This window comes from Natator depressus, chromosome 4, assembly GCF_965152275.1.
Source record: "Natator depressus isolate rNatDep1 chromosome 4, rNatDep2.hap1, whole genome shotgun sequence".
Taxonomy (NCBI): domain Eukaryota; kingdom Metazoa; phylum Chordata; order Testudines; family Cheloniidae; genus Natator; species Natator depressus.
The window spans coordinates 104,981,440-105,005,266 of NC_134237.1; the positions used below are offsets into that span (position 1 = coordinate 104,981,440).

A 23,827-nucleotide genomic window follows, 5' to 3' on the forward strand; every position below is an offset into this window, starting at 1 on the left:
AACTAGATACAAGGAGGATCCATGGAGAAGGTGACAGGAGCAAGAGATCATGCAGAGCCCTCCATTTAAAATGGTCCACTAGCAAAAATCTAAGCTACAACACTTCCCTTATGTTGCCTGCCCCTTCTGCCATAACAATAGTGATGCCTCCACCTGGGGGGGAACAGGGGTCTCTGTATTGCCCTGGCCACGACTCCAGACACTGCCCCCGAAGCTCCCATTGGCCACAGTTCTCTGTTCCCAGCCAATGGGAGCTGCGGGGGGTGGTGCCTGGAGGCGCAGCTAGGGCAACACACAGACCCCTGTGCCTCCCCCTCCCCCCACAGGTTCTGGCCGCTTCCCGGATTTGCGCGGAGGTAGGGCAGGCAGGGAGCCTGCCCTGCCCCCCAAACCTCCTGCCGCACCCTGCACCCCGACACCCTGCCCTGAGCCCCCTGCTCCACCCTGCACCCCTCCTGCACCTCAACCGCCTGCCCTGAGCCCCCAACCACACGCTATATCCCTCCTGCTCCCCCTGGGGCAGGGAGGGGGCTGAGTTGTGGTGGGCATTTCAGGGAAGGGGTTGGAATGGGGGCTAGGAAGAGGTGGGGCTGGGGCAGCGCGGGGGGGGATTCAGTGATGCGGCCATCAGGCCAATGTACTGGTCCTCATGTGGCCCTCGTGGTCATTTGAGTTTGAGACCCCTGATTTAAACAAACAAATCATAGAAGTAATTTTAAAGTTCTGTTGGTCTTACACAAATAAAACCAACAAAGCTTTCTTTAATAATGGAGAGAGGTACTTAGTGGTGTCCCCCAGGGATCTGTACCGAGACCAGACCTATTCGACATATTCATAAATGATCTGGAAAAAGCGGTAAAATTTGCAGATGATACAAAACTACCAAGATAGTGAAATCCCAGGCACACTGCGAAGATCTACGAAAGGATCTCTCAAAACTGGGTGACTGGGCAACAAAAAGGCAGATGAAATTTAATGTTGATAAATGCAAAGTAGCACACATTGGAAAACATAATCCCAGCTATACATATAAAATGATGGGGTTTAAATTAGCTGTTACCACTCAAGAAAGATCTTGGGAATCATTGTGGATAGATCTCTGAAAACATCCACTCAATGTACAGCGGCAGTCAAAAAAGCAAACAGAATGTTGGGCATCATTAAGAAAGGGATAGATAATGAGAAAGAAAATATCATATTGCCTGTATATAAATTCATGGTATGCCCACATCCTGAATACTGCATGCAGATGTGGTAGCCCCATCTCAAAAAAAGATATATTGAAATTGGAAAAGGTTCAGAAAAGGGGGGAAAAAAATGATTAGGGGTATGGAATGGCTTCCGTATGAGGAGAGATATATAAGACTGGGACTTTTCAGCTTGGAAAAGAGACGACTAAGGGGGGGATATGATAGAGGTCTATAAAATCATGACTGGTGTGGAGAAAGTAAATAAGGAAGTGTTATTTACTCCTTCTCATAACACAAGAACTAAGGGGCCCCAAATGAAATGAATAGATTTAAAACAAATAAAAGGAAGTATTTCTTCACACAATGCACAGTCAACCTGTGGAACTCCTTGCCAGAGGATGTTGTGAAGGCCAAGACAATAACAGGGTTAAAAAAAGAACTAGGTAAATTCATGGAAGATAGGTCCATCAATGGCCATTAGCCAGGACGGGCAGCGATGGTGTCCCTAGCCTCTGTTTGCCAGAGGCTGGGAATGAGCGACAGGGAATGGATCACTTGATGCTTGCCTGTTCTGTTCATTCCCTCTGGGGCACCTGGCATTGGCCACTGTTGGAAGACAGGATACTGGACTAGTTGGGCCTTTAGTCTGACCCAGTATGGCCGGTCTTCTGTTCTTAATAAAAAGACTAAAATTCAAAGCGCTACACATTCTTTTGGTAGGTAACCCTAGATCAAGAAATAAAGTAATCTGCAAAATCACTACACTCAGTGTCAGTACAGCAAAGCTTGATGGCAGTAATTTCTTCAGGCTGGTATGTGGTTTCTAGTAAAATGAATACAGTAAGTCTTTCCTTCTAGAACAAGTCCAAAACAATCATTATATTGTATCATTGATTGAATTGAACAGGGACATTTCATATCTCAAGTTTCAGTTTTGTTTTTCCAGACTCATTAATCCGACATTACATACACTACCTAGATTGTTTTCAGGACAGTGTAGTTTAAATGAAAACTGCAATACTAAGAGTATGCTCAAATTTACAACTTGCTCAAAGGTATAAAAAGACAGCATTACCTTTTAATCCTTAGCCTCTGAAAGACAGTATTAAAGTTCACTGACGAATAGTTTTGAAAGCATGCATGCATCTGTAAAGTCACATTGACTCCCTTAAATACTCTTTGTGCATCATGTACCAGTATGTGGGTTTCATATTTTACTACCATAATTCTCTCCAGAAAGAGCATATTCTGTAACACATGAAAAACTATAATTTAGCAGTGTTACAGAATCATTAAGTCAAGTTACTGAAATCTTCGAACTACTTTGCCTCCCTTTGCAATTCACTTCAGTATGGCTATGTGTGACATTCTTTTAGTGTATTGCCAACTGTAGAAGAAGCTTTGTACAGCCTTGTTTTCTTTTACTAGTTAGCCCTGCTGGAAAAAACAGTATTAGATAATGATGGGGCAACACCACTGAACACATATTTATAATCCCATTAAGCACAAGATTCTCTTTAGTACAAATATATTTAAACTGAAAGCTATACTTTAAAAACACACGGTTATATATGCTAGGTCCCCTAAACTCCAAACGTCTCTTCTCACAGATTTGTCTCACAGATCCAAGTAAAGGGTGGGTCTCTCCCCTTTAAGGTTTTAGAGGCAAAGCAGAGTCAGTACACCGTTTAACACCATGAGTCCAACCTGCCAGGACGGACTCATGGTAAAACTCAAATATACTACACACATACCACTTATGGTTAGTTATCTATACTTCCCAACAGGACCCAAATACTTATCCAGAACTGCATCTAGCAAGCATCATCCTAAAACAAAGGCCTGCTGGACGTGTCCTCAGAAGAGAAATTTACAAGCAAGGGGTGACAAATCTCTAGTTTTCAAGCAAGAGCATGTCTTCAGTTCCTCAGACTACTAAGAGAAAATTCAACTAAAAAAGTATAAAAAGAGTAAAATATTGTGAAATTCCACCCTCTCCAGAAGGGTCTTATACTCTGCTCTAAATATTTTATTTTTTTAGAACATTTTAAAATGTTTGACTGTCACCTACCAGAAGCTGCATCCAAATACACTGTGGAAGGAAGGGGCAGGGAATGCGAAAGAGAAAAACTAGGAAACCTGCAGTGCAACAAACACAGAAAGTTAGCTGGCCTGTGCTAAGCCTAGCATAATGGGGTCCTGGTCTGTCAACTGGGGCTTTTAGTGCTACAGTAATACAAATCTAGGCCTTGCCTACACTTACAGCAGTTTAGAGTACAGACACTGCACGCATCTGTAGGATGAGATATAAATAATGTAAACGGCGAGGCATGGATTAGGTGAATAAAGACGCACCTGAATCCTGTGCATATGTACTCTATATGGCTCTCTGCATGCCCAAGCAGTGCCTAACACATCTACACTGCTATTAGTTTCCCACTGCCTCTCTGCTGCCAGGGCCTTTCCTTCCCACAGTGAAAGGCTCTGGCAGTTCCTGGCTGCTGGAGACTTTCACTGCCACAAGTTGCTGCTGGAACCTTTCCCCACTGCAGGAAAAGGCCCTAGCAGCAAGTAAAGGGCTTGGCAGCTTCCCCCGCCAGTGCATTTCCCTGCTGCCCCCCTGCTGCCAGAGCCTTTCACTATCACATGTAGCTACACACCACAGTATGGACACAGCCTGCTTTTCAATTCAGCATGTAGCTACACATGCATGGCATGTAGGGTAAATGTAGACAAGTAGTTTTATAGTCCAAGCACTCCACTTATGTCAAACTCTTGTTCTGGGTTTGCCAAAGCTGGGATATACACTTGTTTGGGTACCTTATTCATGTTTCTGACGACTAAGAATAGTACCATATACAGGAACTTTGAATATCCTTACGTTAATAGGCCAAAATGCAAAATTAGGCAAAATATTTTCATGGTGCATATGCTCACATGAACTGCACTGTAATTGCAGATAAGTCCCTACATGAAATCTAACTCTTGCTTTCCTTTCACTTTAAATTATATGCAAAGGGAGAAAATGTTTGCAGCCTTAATTCTTCTGATGCATCAAGGAGACCTAAATGGTTTGTCTACAATAAAGTTGGATGGGGCAGGAGAGATGCTAATTTTTTCACTAGAAATGTAAGTTCTACATTCCTTGTTTTTTCCAGAGGAATCATTGTTATAATCTAATCTGAGAAAATGAAATCTGAGCAAGGTTAAGAGAAATTTAGTTGGACTAATTAAAGATTATTTTGTGTTTTTGCTAAACAGCAAATGCTCAATACTGAATAGGGCTCCCTTACTGAAAAAGTTCAGCACATCTATCCCCTCATTAAAAGACTTAAAACTTTCCTGCCCATGTTCTCTAGTCCTCCAAGAAGATCTCCATCACAAACAGGCAGCTCAGCACCAAGTGCTGCTAAATATTACAAGGTCAAGAACAAAATTTGTATATGGAAGGAGAGTGAGGAAAAGGATAGATTTTTGCTGTGTTGTGAAAGGAAGGAGATACAGGATTCTTCCAGCCTGGACACGCAAAGTGAAGTAAGTGTCAAAGAAGATCCTCCAGCTAGGGGCTGGGATGAAAAGAGGATACTGATGTGTGTGGCTAACAGTAATAGAGAATGTGGGGAGTGCAGAAGGTTTAGGAGGAAAGAGTAGAAGCTCAGTTTCAGCCATGTTAGCTCCAAATGGTCAGTGAGTCCTCTAAAAAGAAAGGGTACAGAGCCCTTAAAAAGAAAAGGTTAGCATAAAATGAAGGACTGGACAAAGGGACACAGGTCAGACACAGGTAGGTGACTCTTAAATCTACCAACACAAAGATGGTAATTGAAACTATGCAAGTTAATGAAGTCACCCAAGGACAAGATGTAGAGTGAGGGAAATGGGGGTGAGGGGGGAGAGGAGAGCACTTCGTGGGACCTTCACAGGGTGAAGGAGAAGAGGGATAAAAAAGGAGGAGATGCTGAAGGAGTAATCAGAAGGTGATGCTGGACTACAGATTCCACAGCAGATGTTCCATTCTCACATGGCAATACTATGTCCCTCCCAATCATGGAAGAGAACCAAAAAAAGTGTATTAGTCTCTTATACAGATTTGTGTGGCACTTGTCAGTTTACAGCTTATGATATTAACAGGAAAGCAATATTTCAAAAGGCTGTAAGACAAAACAGAAAGCAGAAGATCTGAACATATTTTTAAATTTCATAAATGATTGTTCAGTCTTATAGCCGAAACATCTACAATGTTCTTTTAAAGCAACTGTTTGGGCCAAAAGCGAGTAATTAAAGGTTTGTTTTCAAATTCTGTGTTTTGGAACAACATTCCTATACCAATACAGACTGTTTTCAAAATTCTCTCATGGGTCAAGACCATGCCTACTACACCTCTGGTACGAAGATCAGTTTTATTGTCATGTTTAACAGCAAAATAAGTTTACTGTGTGAAGTTGTTGCTACACAGAATCATTACATGCTTTAAAAATTATTTTCATTCATAGCAGGAACTGTTCAAACTGAGAAAAGAATCCAAGGAAGTATGTTACTATAGAGATAGGAACAAATAGTTTTCCCAGTGTCCCTTCACACCCACCCTGTCAGGATATTCTTTGGCTTTTAAAAACAAAACATCCATACTGCCACATGCAACAGCAGTTAAGTGAAGTGCAATCTGCTATAGATATTCAAAACTAAAACCAATTGCAAAGGTATAGAATTCTGGCATAGCTGCGGACTTTAAAACTTGCCATGTTTTAACAGAGTTTACCAGCTTTTTTCCCGCTCTAACTCCACCCCACTTCAAAGCTCATCTTTGCACATCTATCCAATACCATTGAAGTCATTTATACTACCTATGCAAATTAAATTTAGAAACTTTCATTCTGCAGAGCCACTTTACACAATTCATCTGACGAGAGCCATGTAGAAGACAAAAAGAGGAAAGCCTGAAAGTTATGAATATTTGTATTATCATAAGGCCTGGAGGTGTCATTATGATAGAAACTGCACAGTGTAAGGTGGCCTCTGCCCTAAAGAGCTTACAATATAAATACACAAGCCAGATGTCAGAACAGGAAACCATGATGTAACATGCAAACAAGTTAGTTTCAAAGTCATGTTAATTTTACAGGGTTTTTTAATTTTTAAATTTATTTGAGAGGTATTTTAATTTATTTTTATTTATTATGACATCCTGAGCACTTGGCAGCAGCAGTGAATCCCTACCCACAACTCAGATTAAATTCTTGTACAAGACACAGATACATTCTTCACAGACTACTGTCTGGTCTATGGCAAGTATACTGGGCTGGGAGACACAATAACCCTATAGATTTTGATTTTGCCTCTTCTACTGAGTATGGGTAATACTGCTGGGCAGTTCACAATTTTTCTTACTGACCAAGTCGCCACAGCCATAGGTTAGATGGCTGATGACTATCATTCCCCTAATTTTAAAAGAGAAACAAACCGTATTTGAATATAAATGGCATAAATATAAAATTAAGCAAGCCATCTATTCCTTCTGTCTTTTCCTCCCTATAGTCTACCTCTCAACTTGCTATGTCTGATTCACCAGAATTAACAAAGATGGAAGAGAACAGTGGAATATTTTAATTTATCAAAACATTTCTTTCTTGGATTCCAATCTCTTCTCATCCAGCCAATGCTTACCATGCTTTGGCATTATAGACTCCATCTACTTGGATGTTAATTTACGTTATTTTCTACAAGTTAATGTCTTCACAGATTTGGAAAAATTCTGCTGAGATAGCTTCTGGGGGCCATCCAACAGGACTGAATTGCCCTGGTCTACAAGCAAGAAGGATGGCAACCCATTCAACAGGATTAGCAGAAATGAGAGTCAGGTAAAGAGAATTAGCAACTATTACACAAATATTTCTGTAAAAATACTTTATATGCAACTTACATTATTTAGGAGAAAATAATGGAAATGATGATTTTGAGCACGTCTGAACTTCCTTAAGTACCTTTGGGTTCCAAAGTTATTGGACAGTTATAACAGTACAAAAACTGTTTAGACCAGGCCCTATTTTCAATGTTTTGAATATTTTTTTAAAATGGGTTTTGTTTGAATTTCCCCCAAAATTTGTTTGCAAGTGTAAGTACATAATTTCTACTGTACTTTCTTTTTTGTGCTTGAGGTTGACACTACTGACACTTAGCAAGGTTAGAGGGTTTTTTTGGGTGGGGGGGGTGGAGATGTAGTTTGACTACATATAATAAAACAGGAACAGATTTGATGTTTATTCGCCAGATATGACCTTTCCTAACCCATTTTACAATTTCACATAGCAATTTAAGAAAGTTGTTCTTGGAAGAAATTCAGATTAGCTAACATCAGCCACACTAGCCAACTACTCACTGTCAGTATTTTCATGTTTACTTTCAACCTACAGAGATTCCATGCAGATAAATGTAATGGTCACAAAAAGCTTAAAATTAAGCACTGTTTCCGTAAGTACAATATCAAATCACTAGACAGAAAAAGGAATATTTGAACCTCCCTGACACGCTTTTTGCTCTCGTTGCACCCACAATGATTTCTGAAATCAGATCAATGCTGTTTTAAAATAATCACTTAAACCTAGGTGAGCTAAAATAAAGTGTTTGGACCATTTATTATAGCAATATGAATTATTAATACAATAGATGAATAAAGCAAAACCAGCTTGTGATACAAATCTAGAAAGAGAAAACTGATAGTTGTACAGTTTAAAGTAACATTCCTGTATTATACACAGAAATTAGATGCAAAGTTACAGTATTGCATAGAAGTGCTATTGTAATTAAAGGTTGCCACAAAACAGAAACACAGAAATTGACGTACTGGATCAGATAGTACTCCATCTATTCCAGTGTCCTGTCTTCGACAGGGGCGAGTACAAGATATTTTTGAAGGAGGTACAAGAAACTATGCAGAAGGCAGCTGTGGAAAAAACCTTCCCATGGGGAAAGACTCTTCCTAACCCTCATTAGTAGTCATCTCAGATCCTGAAGCGTGAGAATTTCTATTGCTTCCAAAGCTTTTCTATGTAATCCCTATTTTAACAATACTGATTATTCTTGTTATCCATATAAATGGTGAACCAGTTGTATAACGTTCTCTGAAGTATCAATAAATAACTTGTGATGTAAACACTATGTAAAAGTTTTCATGAGAAATCATTCTGAAAGCAAGCTTTCTGTAATTAGGGATTACAGTTTTCAGTTTAAACTGAAAGCTACCAAAGAAAACATTTAATTTTCAGTAAAAGATTTTTTTAAAATATAAACAAAGGAACAAACATGGCAATTAAAAAAAATTAAGCCATTTTTTGATACTTGTTTATTTTGTCCACCATAAATTAAGGTTCCTGTTCACTCTCAGCACCAGTACAAATACTTACCGTACTGCACACCAGTATTGAGGATATTTGAATGATTTGCCATTCAGTAACCGATGTCTGTATTATTGCCCCAAGATGAATTAAGTCACTGTTTGGGGCTTGTGATATAACTCAGATCAAATCAAAACAATGCAATTAATTTTAAAAAGCTTGTCTTAGGAAAAAAAAATAGTTGCTCACAAGAAAAACTAGCCAAAAGAAAATACCTTAAATAAAATCAGTAACAACTGAAACCAAATACCACGAGAAAGTCCTGAAAATTAAAAAAAAAACTTAGTATGAAAAACACATGATTACAAGTATATTGACTGAAGATTGGAAAAGTTTAATTATGCTATGATAGAGTTAATGGTGAACTGCAAAGCAAAGCTTGTACCTTTCACTACTTTCTATGTTGTTTATAAAAACAGCCTCAAAGTTTTGATGTGTTTATTTATTGTAAAAATGCAGTAAAATAATGGGCATGTTATGTTCCAGCTTCTCTCTCTTTGCAGAGGGGCTTCAGCGATTTTTCAGAAGACATGAATGGTTTCATTTTAAATCCTCATTATGGGCCTGATTTTTCAGAAGTGCTCAGCACCCACAACTCCACATGAAGTCAGTGAAAACTGTGGGCGCTTAGCATCTCTGAGAATCAGGCCATAAGCCTGTATATTGAGAGTGATAACTTACTGGCTATTGAGCACCAAAACTAGTAACAAGACTGGAATGCAACCGAACAGGGGGTACTTTTAAACTTTATCCAAAAGTGCATCCCAACTGCAGCAGTTTACCAGGGATAGCCTGTTGAAGACACCACTCGTGGTGCACAGATTAGTTTGTGGAGAAATTATCACACTGGCACAGCTACTGCGATGCTGGAAAATCTTCACAACTCATATGCTGCAATAACTGCACAGACTTGGGACAAATTTATCATTCCCATCCCATCCCAGCCTACTTTTAGTAAACAAATTATATTAACAAGAAAAAAAAACAGGGTAAAAAAAGGAACAGGAAACATTTTGCTCTCTATCACCATCTACGTCTTCTTGATTCTATACAAGATTATTTAAGGTGGTCTCACATTCTGAGTAGTGTGGCCTTAGTCTAATATCAGCCACTCAAAGTTTGCTTTCCTCCTGTTTGCAACAAAAATATATAAGCCTTTCATTCTCTGGAAGACAATAATCAAGACCATTTTTCTGTATGATCACCAAAAGAACTGCTGTAAAAATGCTGGAAAGCTACAGGAAAATACATCTAAGTACCTTATAACATTATGTCAATTTGGTGATAACTGACACTAGGGATGGGCATATATAATTGGCATGTTAAAGTTATTCTCTAAACAATCTGCACCTAGTTTGGCAGTCTCTGCAGAGGGGCAGGGCACTAAATGGACATGGAAACAGATGTTCAGTACTGTGCCTATTTCCACGTAGAGATAGTGCCCCTAAGGCTGCTAACGTTCTATTTGCAGAAAACCAAACACACTTGCCCCGCCCCTGCCCAAAGGCCTCACCCCCTCCCCACTCCATCCCTCTCCCTCCATCGCTCGCCCTCCCCCACCCTCACTCACTCGCTCATTTTCACCGTGCTGGGGCAGCGCGCTGGGGTGCAAGAGGGAGCGAGGGCTCCAGTTGGGGGTGCGGACTCTGGGATGGGGCCGGAGATGAGGAGTTCAGGCTGCAGGAGGGGGCTCTGGGCTGGGGCCGAGGGCTTCGGAGCATGGGAGGGAGCTCAGGGCTGGGACAGGGGTTTCGGGTGCGGGAGGGGGTGCGCAATGCTGGCTCCGGGCAGCGCTCACCTCAGGTGGCTCCTGGAAGCAGTGACATCTCCCGCTGTCTCCCAGGTGGAGGTGTGGCCAGGTGGCTCCTCAGCATGCACTGTCCCTGGCTCAGAGTCTTCCCCTACAGTACTTTAATTCACTACAAGAGAATGCTCTCCTGATTCTAAACTTACAATAAACCACTTGGACCTTCACAAAATGTAAAGAGTTCTACTGTTTATAAAATCTACAATGTTTTTGTGCTTTGCTACTGCAGAGCCAGCAGAGGGAGCAGAAGTTAACAAATTATATTCCCAAAACTCTGCTGAAAACATGGACAATGCAAACACACAAACAAGAAAATGAGCAGGAAAGTCCGATTAATTTCAAATTCCATTACAAACACAGGAAACAAATTTTAAAAATGTGTAGAGAAAAAAATTCTAGCTTATTTTGAGAGGCTATTACAAATAATTAGGAGTACTTGACAGCATCCTTTTACAAAGGAAATAGCATACTAGCAAAAAGACGACTTTGGAACAGACTACTTAAATTTACCTCTCACGTTTTCATTTTAAATAAGTGTTCTTATTGTTTGCTAATTATATACGTCTAAATAAGAGTTTTGCTGTCACATGCAAATCCCTGTTCCTTTGATCCTACATAATACTGTGTACAATATTGATTGAGAGATATAATGGCCTCCATAGCAAAAGTATCTTAAAACATAGGATTGTCACATAAGTGCACAATGAAACCCGGAGTAGTATTCAGCCTAGGAAGAAGAAAGTTCTTAACATATAAATACCTTCACTACCACCAACAGAACAAAACATACTGGGAAAATGCATTTCTTTTCTTTAAAAGTATTGTTTCCAAGTTGGCTCCAGTTCTCCTTTGACAGAGGGAGAGACTGGTTGCATAATAAAGAAGGCTGAGATAGACAGGTATATAGATAGATATTTTTGTTCCTTACTATGGTGGCTGGAAGAGGTTAAGAAAATAACTCTGAATAGGGAGGTAGAAAGAGTAACGTCTATTAGATCACATATCATCTTAGCCAATGTAACTGCTCACCAGAGATAGTGCCTTTTAAGACCATGAAGTTGAGATGGAAAAAAAGTAACTGACAACTCACAAAAAAAAAATTCAAGATGAAAACCAAAGAAACAGCACACCGGGACATGAAGCTAAAACCCATAAAAAGGTAACACCTAGAAAGCATGTCAGTGTTTACAGTATCCTTTTAAAGAATTGATTCTAAGTATGCCACATACTAAAATAAGGTACTATATATTTAGAGGTAGTACAAGAAGTTTTACTAGAAAATGTAAATGTCTGTGAAAGCAGTGCCAGATATATCTTAAGGAGCATGCAGATCCTATTATTTTGAAAGACCACATGGATCTGGTATGACACAAAATTTCCTTCTCTAAATCTGGCCTGTTCCACATAAAATACTCTGTTACCAGGTCATTAATTAATTTTATAGCATTTATAAAAGCTCCTGTTCTGGATTAGGTAGCATAATGAAGTAACTTCGTAACTCTTCAACCTCTGGAGACCTGACTTAAAATTTAAGTGGATGTTTCAATGTAGCACTGAACTCCAACAATGTTGTAAGTAGCAGTCTGCCAAGTGCCTCTTGAGCTAGCCTAGCCCTCTCCCTCATTAGCATCACAAATACAACTTTCCTCAAAAATGTTTTCATAAATTAAAAATACCACTAACATTTAACCTCAACTACAACATGGAGTTCGGAGCCCAGAACATCCAAGTTCTAGTCCTGCCCCAACTTGCTGTGGGGCCTTAAACAGCGGGATAAGAATACTATTTCATTGGAATGCAAAGTACTGATTAATGTTACAGCACTGGGTAGCGCTATCCAGGGCTTTGAAAGTAGGAAGTGCTACACAATTGCTCCTCACAACTTTTGGTACAAAGTAGATGCACTGGCATGTAAAAAAACTTTTATCTAGAAGGCAACTCCCACAGAACACCTGATGTGTACGGCAGCTATGAGCAATATTTGAATACTTGGGATTATCTTTCATTTCCAAACGTCTATTCTATGCAACCAAAAATTTATTTTACAATTCAAAAATGAGGGGAAAGAGGTATATCAGCAGATTAATCAGTGTAGTGGGGCAGCTGCCCCACGCCAGCAGGCAGGGGTTAAAAAGAAGCCCTGGAGAGGGCTGTGGTTGGGATAAAAGGAGTGAGAGCAGCTGAGGGAGTAGCTAACCACAGCTGTGGCCAGCTCAGTCAGGGCCCAGCTGGCCCTGATAAGAGGGCTAGGAGCCAGGAGCTGGAGGAGTCTCACTCTAGCCCTGGAGTGGGAAGGGCTAGCTGCCTGGGAGCAAGGTACATGAAGCGAAGTGAAGCAAAGCAGAGCTGTGCTGGGGAAGGGAACTGGGGAGCTCCAGCCTGGTAAACCCCCAGACTACAGGCCTTGTGGAAGGCCTACGAAAGGTACTGGGGCTGCAGAAGGGCAGCCTGGGGATAGGTAAAGGAGGCAGGTCCTACCCCCTTGCCAATGATGAGTGTCCATTACAGACTGCAGTTTGCCCCAGTGAACGGGGGCTAGATGACGACTGGCAGTAGCCACTGAGACAGGGTGGGCTTTGAGGGTTGGGGGTTCCCCTGGGAGGGGAGACCCAGAGTGTGGGGGTACTGCTAGGGCAGAACCCTGAAGTAAGAGGGCACCGGGGTCCAGGAGAGAGACGGGGCCTGAGGCAGGCAAGCCACCGACCAGCAGAGGGCGCTCTGAGGCTGGAAAAGAGCTAATTCCCAGATGACCAGCAGGAGGTGCCGTGCCAGTGAGTAGTTCAGTCTGCTACAATCAGAATTAAGTAAACTATGCAATAGCTATTTATGTCAGCAATTTGAATCCATTAATGTCTGAGCCATGAGTGCAGACATAAGCAGGTACTGAAACAAACAAATTCAGCTGGCAGGGTATTTCATCAGGAGCATTTACCGGTCATGGGCAAAAGCCGTAGTGTTTATAATGAAGTCAGGAGACACATAATGGGTAGCAGAGATAACTGTCTTACAAATACGCCGATAAAGCATATCTTACAAAACTGGGGGTAGGGGGGCCTTAAAGACATGAGTCTGAAATTACACACAGGAAAAAAAAATTCAGTCTAATGATGAAGTTCAGTGCAAACAACGTATCTTTTGTGAAGAGCAGAGATGAAAAATCTTTTCATTTACAGTTCTTAAATTCTCAGAAAACATGCAGCAGTTTACTTTGCCAAAAAAAAAAAAATCGAGATCAGAGTCCAATCTTAAAAGAATGTCATTCTTTCATCTTAATACTTTAGCACATCAAAAGAGACTTATAACCTTACATGAACATGCTTACAGCAAAAAAACACCCACACTTTAACGCAATACAGTAAATTTGTAGAAAGAGTTCATTGCATTGGGTGAAAAATAATTCATGCATTTTAATTTTTAAAAGTCAAGGAGTGAACATTTTAACAGAATGTTCTTAAGCAGTGTACTGTAAAATGTAACACAAGACCTGTTCAAAAACTATGCACAAGTTAGTGCCACAATACTAACCCCTCTAAAACAGTGAAGTAAATCTGTCTACCACACTTTAGAAAAATTCTGTGTTTAAAAGATTTTTATTGACACACTAGGTCATGCTAGGGGGGGAGGGATAGCTCCCCCTTGGGGGGGGAGGGATAACTTGAGGGGGGGGGGAGGGATAGCTCAGTGGTTTGAGCATTGGCCTGCTAAACCCAGGGTTGAGAGTTCAATCCTTGAGGGGGCCATTTAGGGATCGGTCCTGCTTTGAGCAGGGGGTGGACTAGATGACCTCCTGAGGTCCCTTCCAACCCTGATATTCTATGATTCTGTGCTATGGTTGGACCATGAGAGCTTTGGGTCAAATATGCAGAGAAAGGGAACAGGAAAAAAAAAAAACGAAGAGTCCACTGAAATATAGAAAATAAGGGATTTAAAGTTAAGATCATGTAAGAATCATGTTAATTTAAGCTTACCACATTCCAGTGGCAAATTTCTAATGAAACGAAACACCTTCTTGGTAATCCCTCTTTAAGGCAGAAAGACTTGTAGTTTAAATCTGAACTCCTAACCCAAACTAAGTTTCTCAAGAGTGGAATAGGGTCCTAAAGCTAAGCTAACTCCCAATCTGAGCTATGCCACACTTCCAAGCTAAATAAAGTTCTTGAGTTGTAATAAACTCCCATGTTAGAATAAACTCAAATAAATTTCTGAGCAAACTTTGCAATCCTTTATCTGCAGTCCTATAAATTCTAGCCCATCAGGGCCTCCACTGACACAAAATGAAGTCTCAGCTAGCATCAAACACTGCAGCTCCTCCCAGCTCCAAAAAACACCACCACCAAAATATTGCCTCAAAACACATTTACCTAAATCTTTAGTCTTTCAACATACGAGCAGTTAGAAAGAGGAAAGGAGAAGCCAACCCTGCAAGGTATATGCCCTGCAATCGGGTTGTATATGTGGTTAAGAACAAAGCAATGTTCAAAGAGGGACTGAACATTTATTTGGTTACAAATAGCCAGAGTTATAATTTATGCTAACAAATTTTGGAAGGGACATTAAACTTCATACTTCAAGTCTTAAACCAATCTAATTATTGGGAATTAGAATGAGAATCTTGTTACTATGGAGGTTCTGAAGCATCTGGTGTTGACCACTGTCTGAGACAGGATACCAGACTAAACTGACTTCTGGTATGATCCAGTTATGGCAATTCCAATGTCCCTTACCATTTGTTCTCATGACTCATTATGAAATTTTAATGTAAGGAGTGAACATAACCACTGTAAACCTGTCATAAACCTGCCTCTATACACTGACAGGCTACTCCAATCTGACAAGTTATGGTGCCTCTTTAATGGCAATAAAGTTAACAGAATTACTGATTTTAAAGATTCATTAACTAAAATACTAGAAACAGCTAGGTTGTGGTACATGTTATAACTATCTTTTATTTTCACTGAAAACAGATTACCAAGGAAGAGTAAACAACCAAAAAAACTGTACATTATACAGCTCACACAAAGAAGGGAACATGAACTGGTCTCTCCAGCCAAAAAAACCCAAACTTGATCCTGTTGGGGTTCCCCACAGACCTCTTCCACTTGGTTCCTCAAGAACCAGTTTGACTCCAGTCTCATCACTCAGGTTCCTTTATTTAGCATACAACAAAACTATGCTGAGTCAATCCGACTCAAGCATAAAAGGTGGGTGTAGGGTGTACCACACATACAGCAAACCTCCTCCTTTATATATGTTCACATTGAGTTTATTATACATTGCACCACACATTTTGGGATTGGCTTGGTCACTTCGTAGAAACCAATTCTTGTACAGCATGCACTGTCCACACACAACTTACTCTTTACCTCATTTTATGTTCCACGCTTATCTATTCCATTGTTATCTTGGTTCCTTGGGCGTTTTATCTTAGCTAGTACGGACAGTCTGTTTCCAGCCTGCTGATATATTTACCTCCCTAATCCTCTCTCCCAAGAAATGAGGCCTCACCCAGGTCCAACTACTCTTTTCAAGCCCGACCTGCATTCCACTTCTTTTTATTTTTATATTATAAACAAACAAACAAACAGTGTGCACGCGCATATATATATATATATATATATATATATATATATATATATATATATATATAAAAATAAATGTGTGCGTGCACACACACAAGTTTTATTTGCATTTTTTGTGTGTGTGTTTTCCTTTTAAAGTTTACTTACCCAGCAACACATTCCAAAGACCATAGTTGTTGTGATTATCTGAACCACCATTAATACTAGGCTCCAAGTACAAACCGGGGGAGGAAGGGGACGATCACGTTTTCTAGTATAGCCCACCAGGGCTATACACATTATAAGATTGCTCTGCTTGTAAAGCATCCTTCTGTAATTTTAATTACATTATAAAAAAAACTCGTACAATATATAAAAATATTTTTGTCACCACAGGAAGTTTAGGTGTGAAACAGGACATAGATCAATTAAAACAACAACATTTCCTGGTCCACACCAGAAATGGCACTCTTCAGCAACCACACAATACTTGTTATTAATACCACAGGCAGTTTATACTTTACAAACATCCTCACCATACTGCAAAGTTTGGAGACTGTTCCCCCAGAGTGAACCCACATGCCAGCAACTCTGTCTGTAAGACATTACACCTGCCCATGTAAGCGTCCCCCATGTTTTAAACAGTGGTACAAATCTGGGGCTCTCTCGACCTTGCATTGTCTTGCAACAGTATGGGAGGAGGGGAGCCAAACTTCTTCCACACCACATGGGTTGCTGTGTTTCACATTCAACTTCTTGATACTGGACCTTGTTAATTTTCTTACCCTGAACCAACTGTTGTCACTTCTCTTGTATCAAATTTTTAACTTTTCTGTGTTGATAAGAGGGCAAGTTTTCTTGCACATAAGGCTGTTTTTATTTTGTGAGTGCCCACATTAGCGCTTGACATTGTCCTGGGATGGATTCTGCAATCAATGACTGAAAGGGCATGGTCTTTACTTTCGCCTTGTCTCATCTGTCAGGATTGGCAGTTCTTGTTCTTCATCTCCAAGCGTTCTTGTAAAGTGCATCTTCCAAGCTCACATCAATCTCAATCCTCCTTTTTGTAGCTCTTCCTCCCAGGGTCTTTGTCCTGTGGCTACTAGCTCTTCTATACTCGCTGACCAACATGGCCCACATCTGGTCATCTCACATGACTGAGCCATCTCAGTAGCTATTCCCTCAACTCTTCAGTGATGGGAGCTACCTTCATCACGGCTCATACCATTTCATTATGTAGATTCTCTCTCGTCTCACTCAGGTTCTCTTTTCAGCAGTGTGAAGTTGTAGCTCTTCTCCCTTCCTCATTGGCCAGCACGCCGACCCATATGTCATGGCTGGCCTAATCATACTTTTATATACTTTATTATTTAATTTACTTGGCATAGTCTTATCAGAGAATTCCTATCAATCCATGCCCTTCAGTATCTTTTCTAATTCCTTTATAGAACACCCTCCAATCTGGCTTCCACCCACTATACTTCTCATTGAGCAGCTCTCATCAAGCTCTCCAGTGAATTCATCCTGACCAAATACTTTAGCCAGTACTCCCTCCTTATCCTGCTTGACCTACTGACTACACTGACATGTTGATCATACTCTCAAAATCCCCTCATCTCTGGTCTTCCATGATTCCGTCCTCTCCTGCCTCTCCTCCTATCTTTCAGTTGTCTCATTTAGTTGGTCTTCCTCCCTCTCCTCCTCTTTCTGTGAGGATTTCAGGGATCTATCCTCTGCCCATTCCTTTTCTCCTTTCATATCCTACCACTGGGCAATCTCAGTTTCAAACATGGGCTTGAATACCATCTTTATGCTGATTAATCAAAACTGCCCATCTACTCTGGACTACTCTCCCTCCATCTCAACTAAAATCTTAGCCTGTTGTACTGATATCTCCTCATGGTTGTCCAGCCATCAACTGAACTTATGAAGAGCCCAATTTTGGCCCTGTTCTTTCCTCCTAAGGCCATCTCCTTTCCCCCATTTCTCTGTCATGGTGGACAACACAACTATCCTCCCTGTTATTCAAGCCAGTAATGTTGGCTTCATTTTTGACCTGGCCCTCTCCTTTGGCTCCCCCTGGTAGTGTTAAAATCTTGCCACTTTCTACTACACAGCTCCACGATAAAACCTTCTTTCTCTGTCTGAACTGCCAAAACTCTTGTCCAAGTCCTGATCAACTTTTGCCTTGCCTACCGCAAAGCACTTCCTCTGAGGTCAATGTCTGCAACCTGAGTCACACCTTTCAAGTAACATTCAAAATGCTGCTGTTAACAATCTTGTTGGTTTATCACAAACCTCTAAGACCTTCCATTGGCTCCCCTTCTAACACCAATTTCTTACTTTTATTTTCAAAGCTCATCACAATTTAGCCCCACCTTACCTACCCAAACTATCATCTTATTGCAAGGTCAGCTCCCCTCTATGCTCTGTCAAGTGTTGGTCATCCAATTTTCTATTTCTCCGACAAACATTTTTGTGCTTTCTTCCAAACTGTCCCTTAAAATGGAGAAAAGCTCCCACTCAAAATCCATAAGCCACCACCTTGTCATCCTTCAAGTCAGCAATCAAAACATCTCTTCCGTCCACAAAACATAACCTGATAGGCATGTGGAGAGTTGTGATCGCTACTACTAACTGGCTAAGTATCTGCACATTCTATTATATTACCACATCTCCCTCATCCCCCCTGCCACTGTTCGCCTCAACTACCTGTTAAATCTTGTCTTAGACCATAAGCTCTTTGGGGCAGTGACTGTCATTTATTGTATTGTCTGTATAGCACTTAGCAAAAAGAGCCCAAACCTAGTTGCAGTTGTTAGGCACTGCCACAAATTAAACATTAATTTATCAACAACTATTACTACTCGGATAAAAGACTTGGTTAAAGGGGTACATCCACACTGTTTAGCACCCAAGTTTCACATGCTACAAAAGCTATACGTAAGTTTGAAAAGCAATCCTAATTCAAAGAGGTTTATTTTAAATGATTATTGAAATACATTTGAAAGAACCAAACCAAATCACTGCATTAAGTGATTTACCTGAAGTTCTTATAAAGAACAGTACTTAATGTGACTAGAGACATGCACTTTTGTACGGTAGTGCCCAGGGTTTTTCTTAAAATTAAATGTTTTGGAATTTAAAAAAAATATATATATATATCAAGAAGCAGCTATCGATGTTCTTGATTGACTGATGGAATACAAGATTCCATTATGAGTTTACTTAGATATTGATGGGACACTTCTATCCAGAGCTTCTTTGGAAGCCAAGAAGAGGAAAAATAATATGCAAAATAGCAAATCCATGTGTCTCTTACTGATTGTGCATCCATCATAAACAAAAGTATACCATATGGGGTAAACAATATGGGGTTTGTTGTTGTCGGAGGTGCAAAAGTTGTTGCACTCTATGGCTGGAGCCACCTTATCAACTCCATCCACTAAGCATCAAGCTCTCCTTTAAGTTTCTTTTCAAAGCCTGTAACTTTAGAGAGACTTAGAGTGCAAATAACACTAATTGACTAACAGATTTAACAGGAAAAACAAAAAATACTAAAGCTAAATCTGACATGTCTCTAGAGCACAGACAGGAAATACACACTAGCCTGCCCAAGTGACTGCATACTCATAAAGTCCTCTCCCATATCCTTCCTTTCTCCTACCCACCCCCTGTATCATTATCTCCCCCACCACTCTCATTTTAACTTGCCCTCAAAGAACTTACTTTCTCTATTTGTTAAGCACTGTCCACTTTTATGTTATTACAGAAGTCTTTATTCACCAGATGTGGGAAGAAACACATATCCCTGATATCATTTTATAACCAGCAAAATTCAGCATGATTCTTCAGTAGCATGATGACATGCACTGAAAGAGGATTCAAACACATGAACAGTTACTCAGACAAGAGCTCAAAATACTGAATGTCTACCAAAAACTAGAGAGCTGTTAGAAATTTCAGACTTTTAAGGCTAGAAAGGACTATATGATCACTTAGTCCGACTTCCTAGATAACAGCCCTGATAGATTAGAGCCCTTCAGTGTCAGACAGCTTCTCCATGCGTAGATAATGGTGATTCCCTCCCCCCCGCCCCAGAAGGGTTTATGCTGAATTTCTTCCTATTACAAATGTTAGGGTTAAATTTTGAATCCCTGAAAAATAAGGTTTATACTAGAAATGTTGAAGTTTTCAGCTATGTATGGTGTAACAGTAATCAAATTAACGTTTTCTCAGTATACTAAGGGAAAAGCAGCAACTTGAATACAGGAATGTTCCCTACAGTGATATCACACAAGTGAGACTTGGTGTACATAAAGAAAAGCAAACAACTACAGCAGAAAGTGTAAAAGCAGGAGACAAAGAGTAATACATGGTCTACGGACAGGTAATCTGAAGCCCCGGAATCCCTACTGAAAGTGTTCTTTTTAAATACAGGCCTGTTTCTGCAAGTTAGAAAGAAAATATAGTATTAACAACAACTGTTCTACTTTAAACCGTTCTGCTTTCCCTCCCTTAAAAATTACCTCATTCAAACCCTATTTATTTTTCAAGTGACAATGTTTTCTTGATGAAAAACTAAACTTTGTTAATTTCTCTGATTTAATCATGGAACGTGAAATAGCAGAAAATTACTGTTCAGTATTAAATTTTCCACTTCCTGATAACTTACAGTAGCATTTTATAACAAAATAAAACACACTTATTGCCCTTTGAGGAGGCTTTTTTGTAAGCAGAAACCATGCAGCATGAACCAGAATATAATCTATCGTTCTGCTGTTTAGTCAAATCCCTTGTGCGCAGCCTGGCAGCTTTCAATCAAATATAGCTCTGACATGGCTATGTTCTACAAACATCAATACATATGCTTCCACACAACAGGAAGTGTTAAAGAGAAAAGGGTTATGAGTAGGGCCCTACTAAATTCACGGCCACGAAAAATGCATCACAGACCATGAAATCTGGTCTTTTGTGTGCTTTTACCTTGTACTAAACAGATTTCACAGTGGAGACCAGTGTTTCTGAAAATTTGGGGGCCTGACCCAAAAGGGAGTTGCGGGAGGGGTGGGGGGAAATCACAAGGTTATTTTGGGGGGAGGAGGGGGCGGAGTCACAGTATTGCAACCCTTACTTCCGCGCTGCCTTCAGATCTGGGTGGCTGGAGAACGGTGGCTGTTAGCCAGGCACCCACCTCTGAAGGCAGTGCCCCGCTAGTAGCGGTGCAGAAGTAAGGGTGGCAATACCATACCATGCCATCCTTACTTCTGCGCTGCTGCTGCCTTCAGAGCTGGGCTGCCAGCCACCACTCTCCAGCTGCTCAGCTCTGAAGGCAGCGCTGCCACCACCAGCAGTGCAGAAGGGTAGCAGTACTGCAACCCCCCACACAATGACCTTGTGACCCCCATCTCCCACAACTCCTCCCTAAAATTATTACGCTGTGAAATTTCAGATTTAAATAGCTGAAATCATGAAACTGACTATTTAAAAAATACTATGACCGTGAAATTGACCAAAATGGACTGAATTTGGTAGGGCCCTAGTTATATCTTCAACACAGCCAGTGTGGATAAAGAATTTCAAACATGCAATCTACTGCAATTTCAGTGGAGTCAAGTGAATGACTAAAGTTCAAAAACTATAAATATTTCTATAAATTAAGCTGGGAGCAGTTGACCAGATTTTATAGCTTCTCACTGCCACAAACAAATCCACTGATCTATACGTTTCTATTTACTTTGTTACAATTTTGATTCAACTTCCTTGTACATGTATTATTTTACAAAGAGCTTTTTCCCGGTTTTCTGCTCAACATATTAACATCTCATAGAAGAAACTGGTTGTGCTAGTAAATATTTGCACAGGTGTATTTTATCCAGTCTCATGTTCACGCACAAAAATGGTTAAAAATAAGACTCTCTGTTCTGCCCTTACTGTAGTTACAAGTAACATCTTAGATTACTGAAATAAAAAGGAAAAAAATGCATTTTCAGCTTGCTCTGTGTAGTGGACAGCACTCAGTGTATAGTAAGTTTCACTTCTGTGTAGAGAGTTTCACTTCACATTCCCGTAGCCTATCATGACCATCATGCACTGTTCTTTATCTTGCATAGTTCTGGGGAGACCTCATGTGTATTTTCTACCCCCGTCACTCCAACAACAACAATAGAGCAGCTGCTATGGTTTGGTTTGACACTTCTATGGAAAATTCTTTGAATTTGTGAATCTTGGAACATTGAAAATTCTCCATTGGTTCCCAGGACGGTTGGCTTGATTATCTATGATGCAGAAGATTCTGCTGTTTCCCCACCAATAAATACGTCTGTCGTTCCTTTATTTTTCTGCAGCTTTACATATCACAAGCACAATGGAAGTCAGGAATGAATCCCAACAGTATTGGAATGTATTTTAGAAGTCTCAGTGTGCCACCAGTGTTCTGGTTTACAGACCAACACATTACAATATAATTAAATGTATATTATAATATAAAAAAAACTTTGGCTACATATAATGGTACGAAATAGACTATTTCTTCCCTTGTACTCCATGCCTTTGTGAAATGAAAGTCCTGGATTCAGGTACCAGGATATTCCTTATACTCATATTCCTTATTCCTCATATTCATATGAATCAAGAAACATTTCAAAAACTATTAATTCTAAATTTTATCATTTTAAACTTAAATAATTGTCATGGGCAATTATGTCCTCAGGAGTTAAGGAAAGGAATACAGGGTTGCCAGTTAAGATGAGCATAAAGTGGAATGACTTAATTTGTAATTCAGATGTTAACGGTCGCTCCAGTCTACAGACTGCTGGGGCCATTGTTCAAAGATGGCGTCTTACGCTTTTTGGACATCATGAGAATGCCACTAAACACTGTGGCAAAAACCATTCTCTGGGCGGCTTGTAACATCCTGATAAAATTCTGCCAACCGAGAAGTGGAGGCCGCCCAGAGGCAGATACCCTATTATATGGGTTCATCAAGTCTGTTCCGATGTTGGACTCTTGGGCCATCAAGCCCTTGAAGCCACACAGGAATGGAGGGTGATATGGACAACGAACTGCTTGTGTCGACTATGACCAGGCCTTGGTAGCCTGCCATGAAACAAGAGTGGTTTCTTTCCCACCCATACACAAACATGGAAGCAAAGACACATTGGGAATTTGATGTTAAGAAAAGAAAACAAGACATCTTCTCATACCCATCTATGTAAGGGGTCAGAGACATCATTCCACAGGATGAAGCAACTGGAATTGACCTTAGATGAACAGGAGAGTAGTATTCTTTACTTCCTGGGATTCACTCCATGAGGAAGTAAGTGAGGTAGGCAGGAAAGGAAAATACTTGAGTGTCCTTTATAAGTTTCTATGCATCAACAACAATTTAGAAACATAAAAATAAGATTTTTTTTTTTTAAAATCCTTTTGGGGCCCAGTCAACTCCCATTGACTTTATCACAAGCAGGATTGAGATCATTTGCCTAACATGATTTTTTCCCCATCCTCATGCCTAACATTATATGGACAACGTTACTGTTCCTCTTACTTCCTTTATAATGGGGCAATATAAAGGATGACAATCCTTGTTACACAACTCTAGAAACAAGCTTCATTTTCAAACAATGTCACTGAGAAGTTTTACTTCAAAGGTACTATTTCCGGTGTATTTTAAATTGAGACAAAAATAGATCAAATGGAAAGAATTGAGGCCTCCACCTACCTCATCGCTTTCATCTACTTCAATACCACCATCTTTGTCATCATCCATTTGCTTGTGGATCGTGCGGAGAGCTTCCAGACTGAATCGATCCTCCTCAGTAAAGCATGGTGGACTCAGCGAACTATAGGGATCTGAAGGACAAGAAACAAGCATTAGTTTAG

At 40.3% G+C, this 23,827-nt stretch overlaps 1 protein-coding gene across 3 annotated transcripts in view; it reads right to left on the reverse strand.

Moving 5' to 3' along the window:
• Nucleotides 1-23,827, reverse strand: part of STIM2 (stromal interaction molecule 2) — a 140,123-nt gene that overhangs the window by 49,421 nt on the left and 66,875 nt on the right. For all 3 annotated transcript variants that reach the window (XM_074951574.1, XM_074951576.1, XM_074951575.1), the window contains exon 2: nt 23,667-23,797. In XM_074951574.1, coding sequence (XP_074807675.1) covers nt 23,667-23,797 — 131 coding nt within the window. The remainder of the gene's footprint in view (nt 1-23,666; nt 23,798-23,827) is intronic.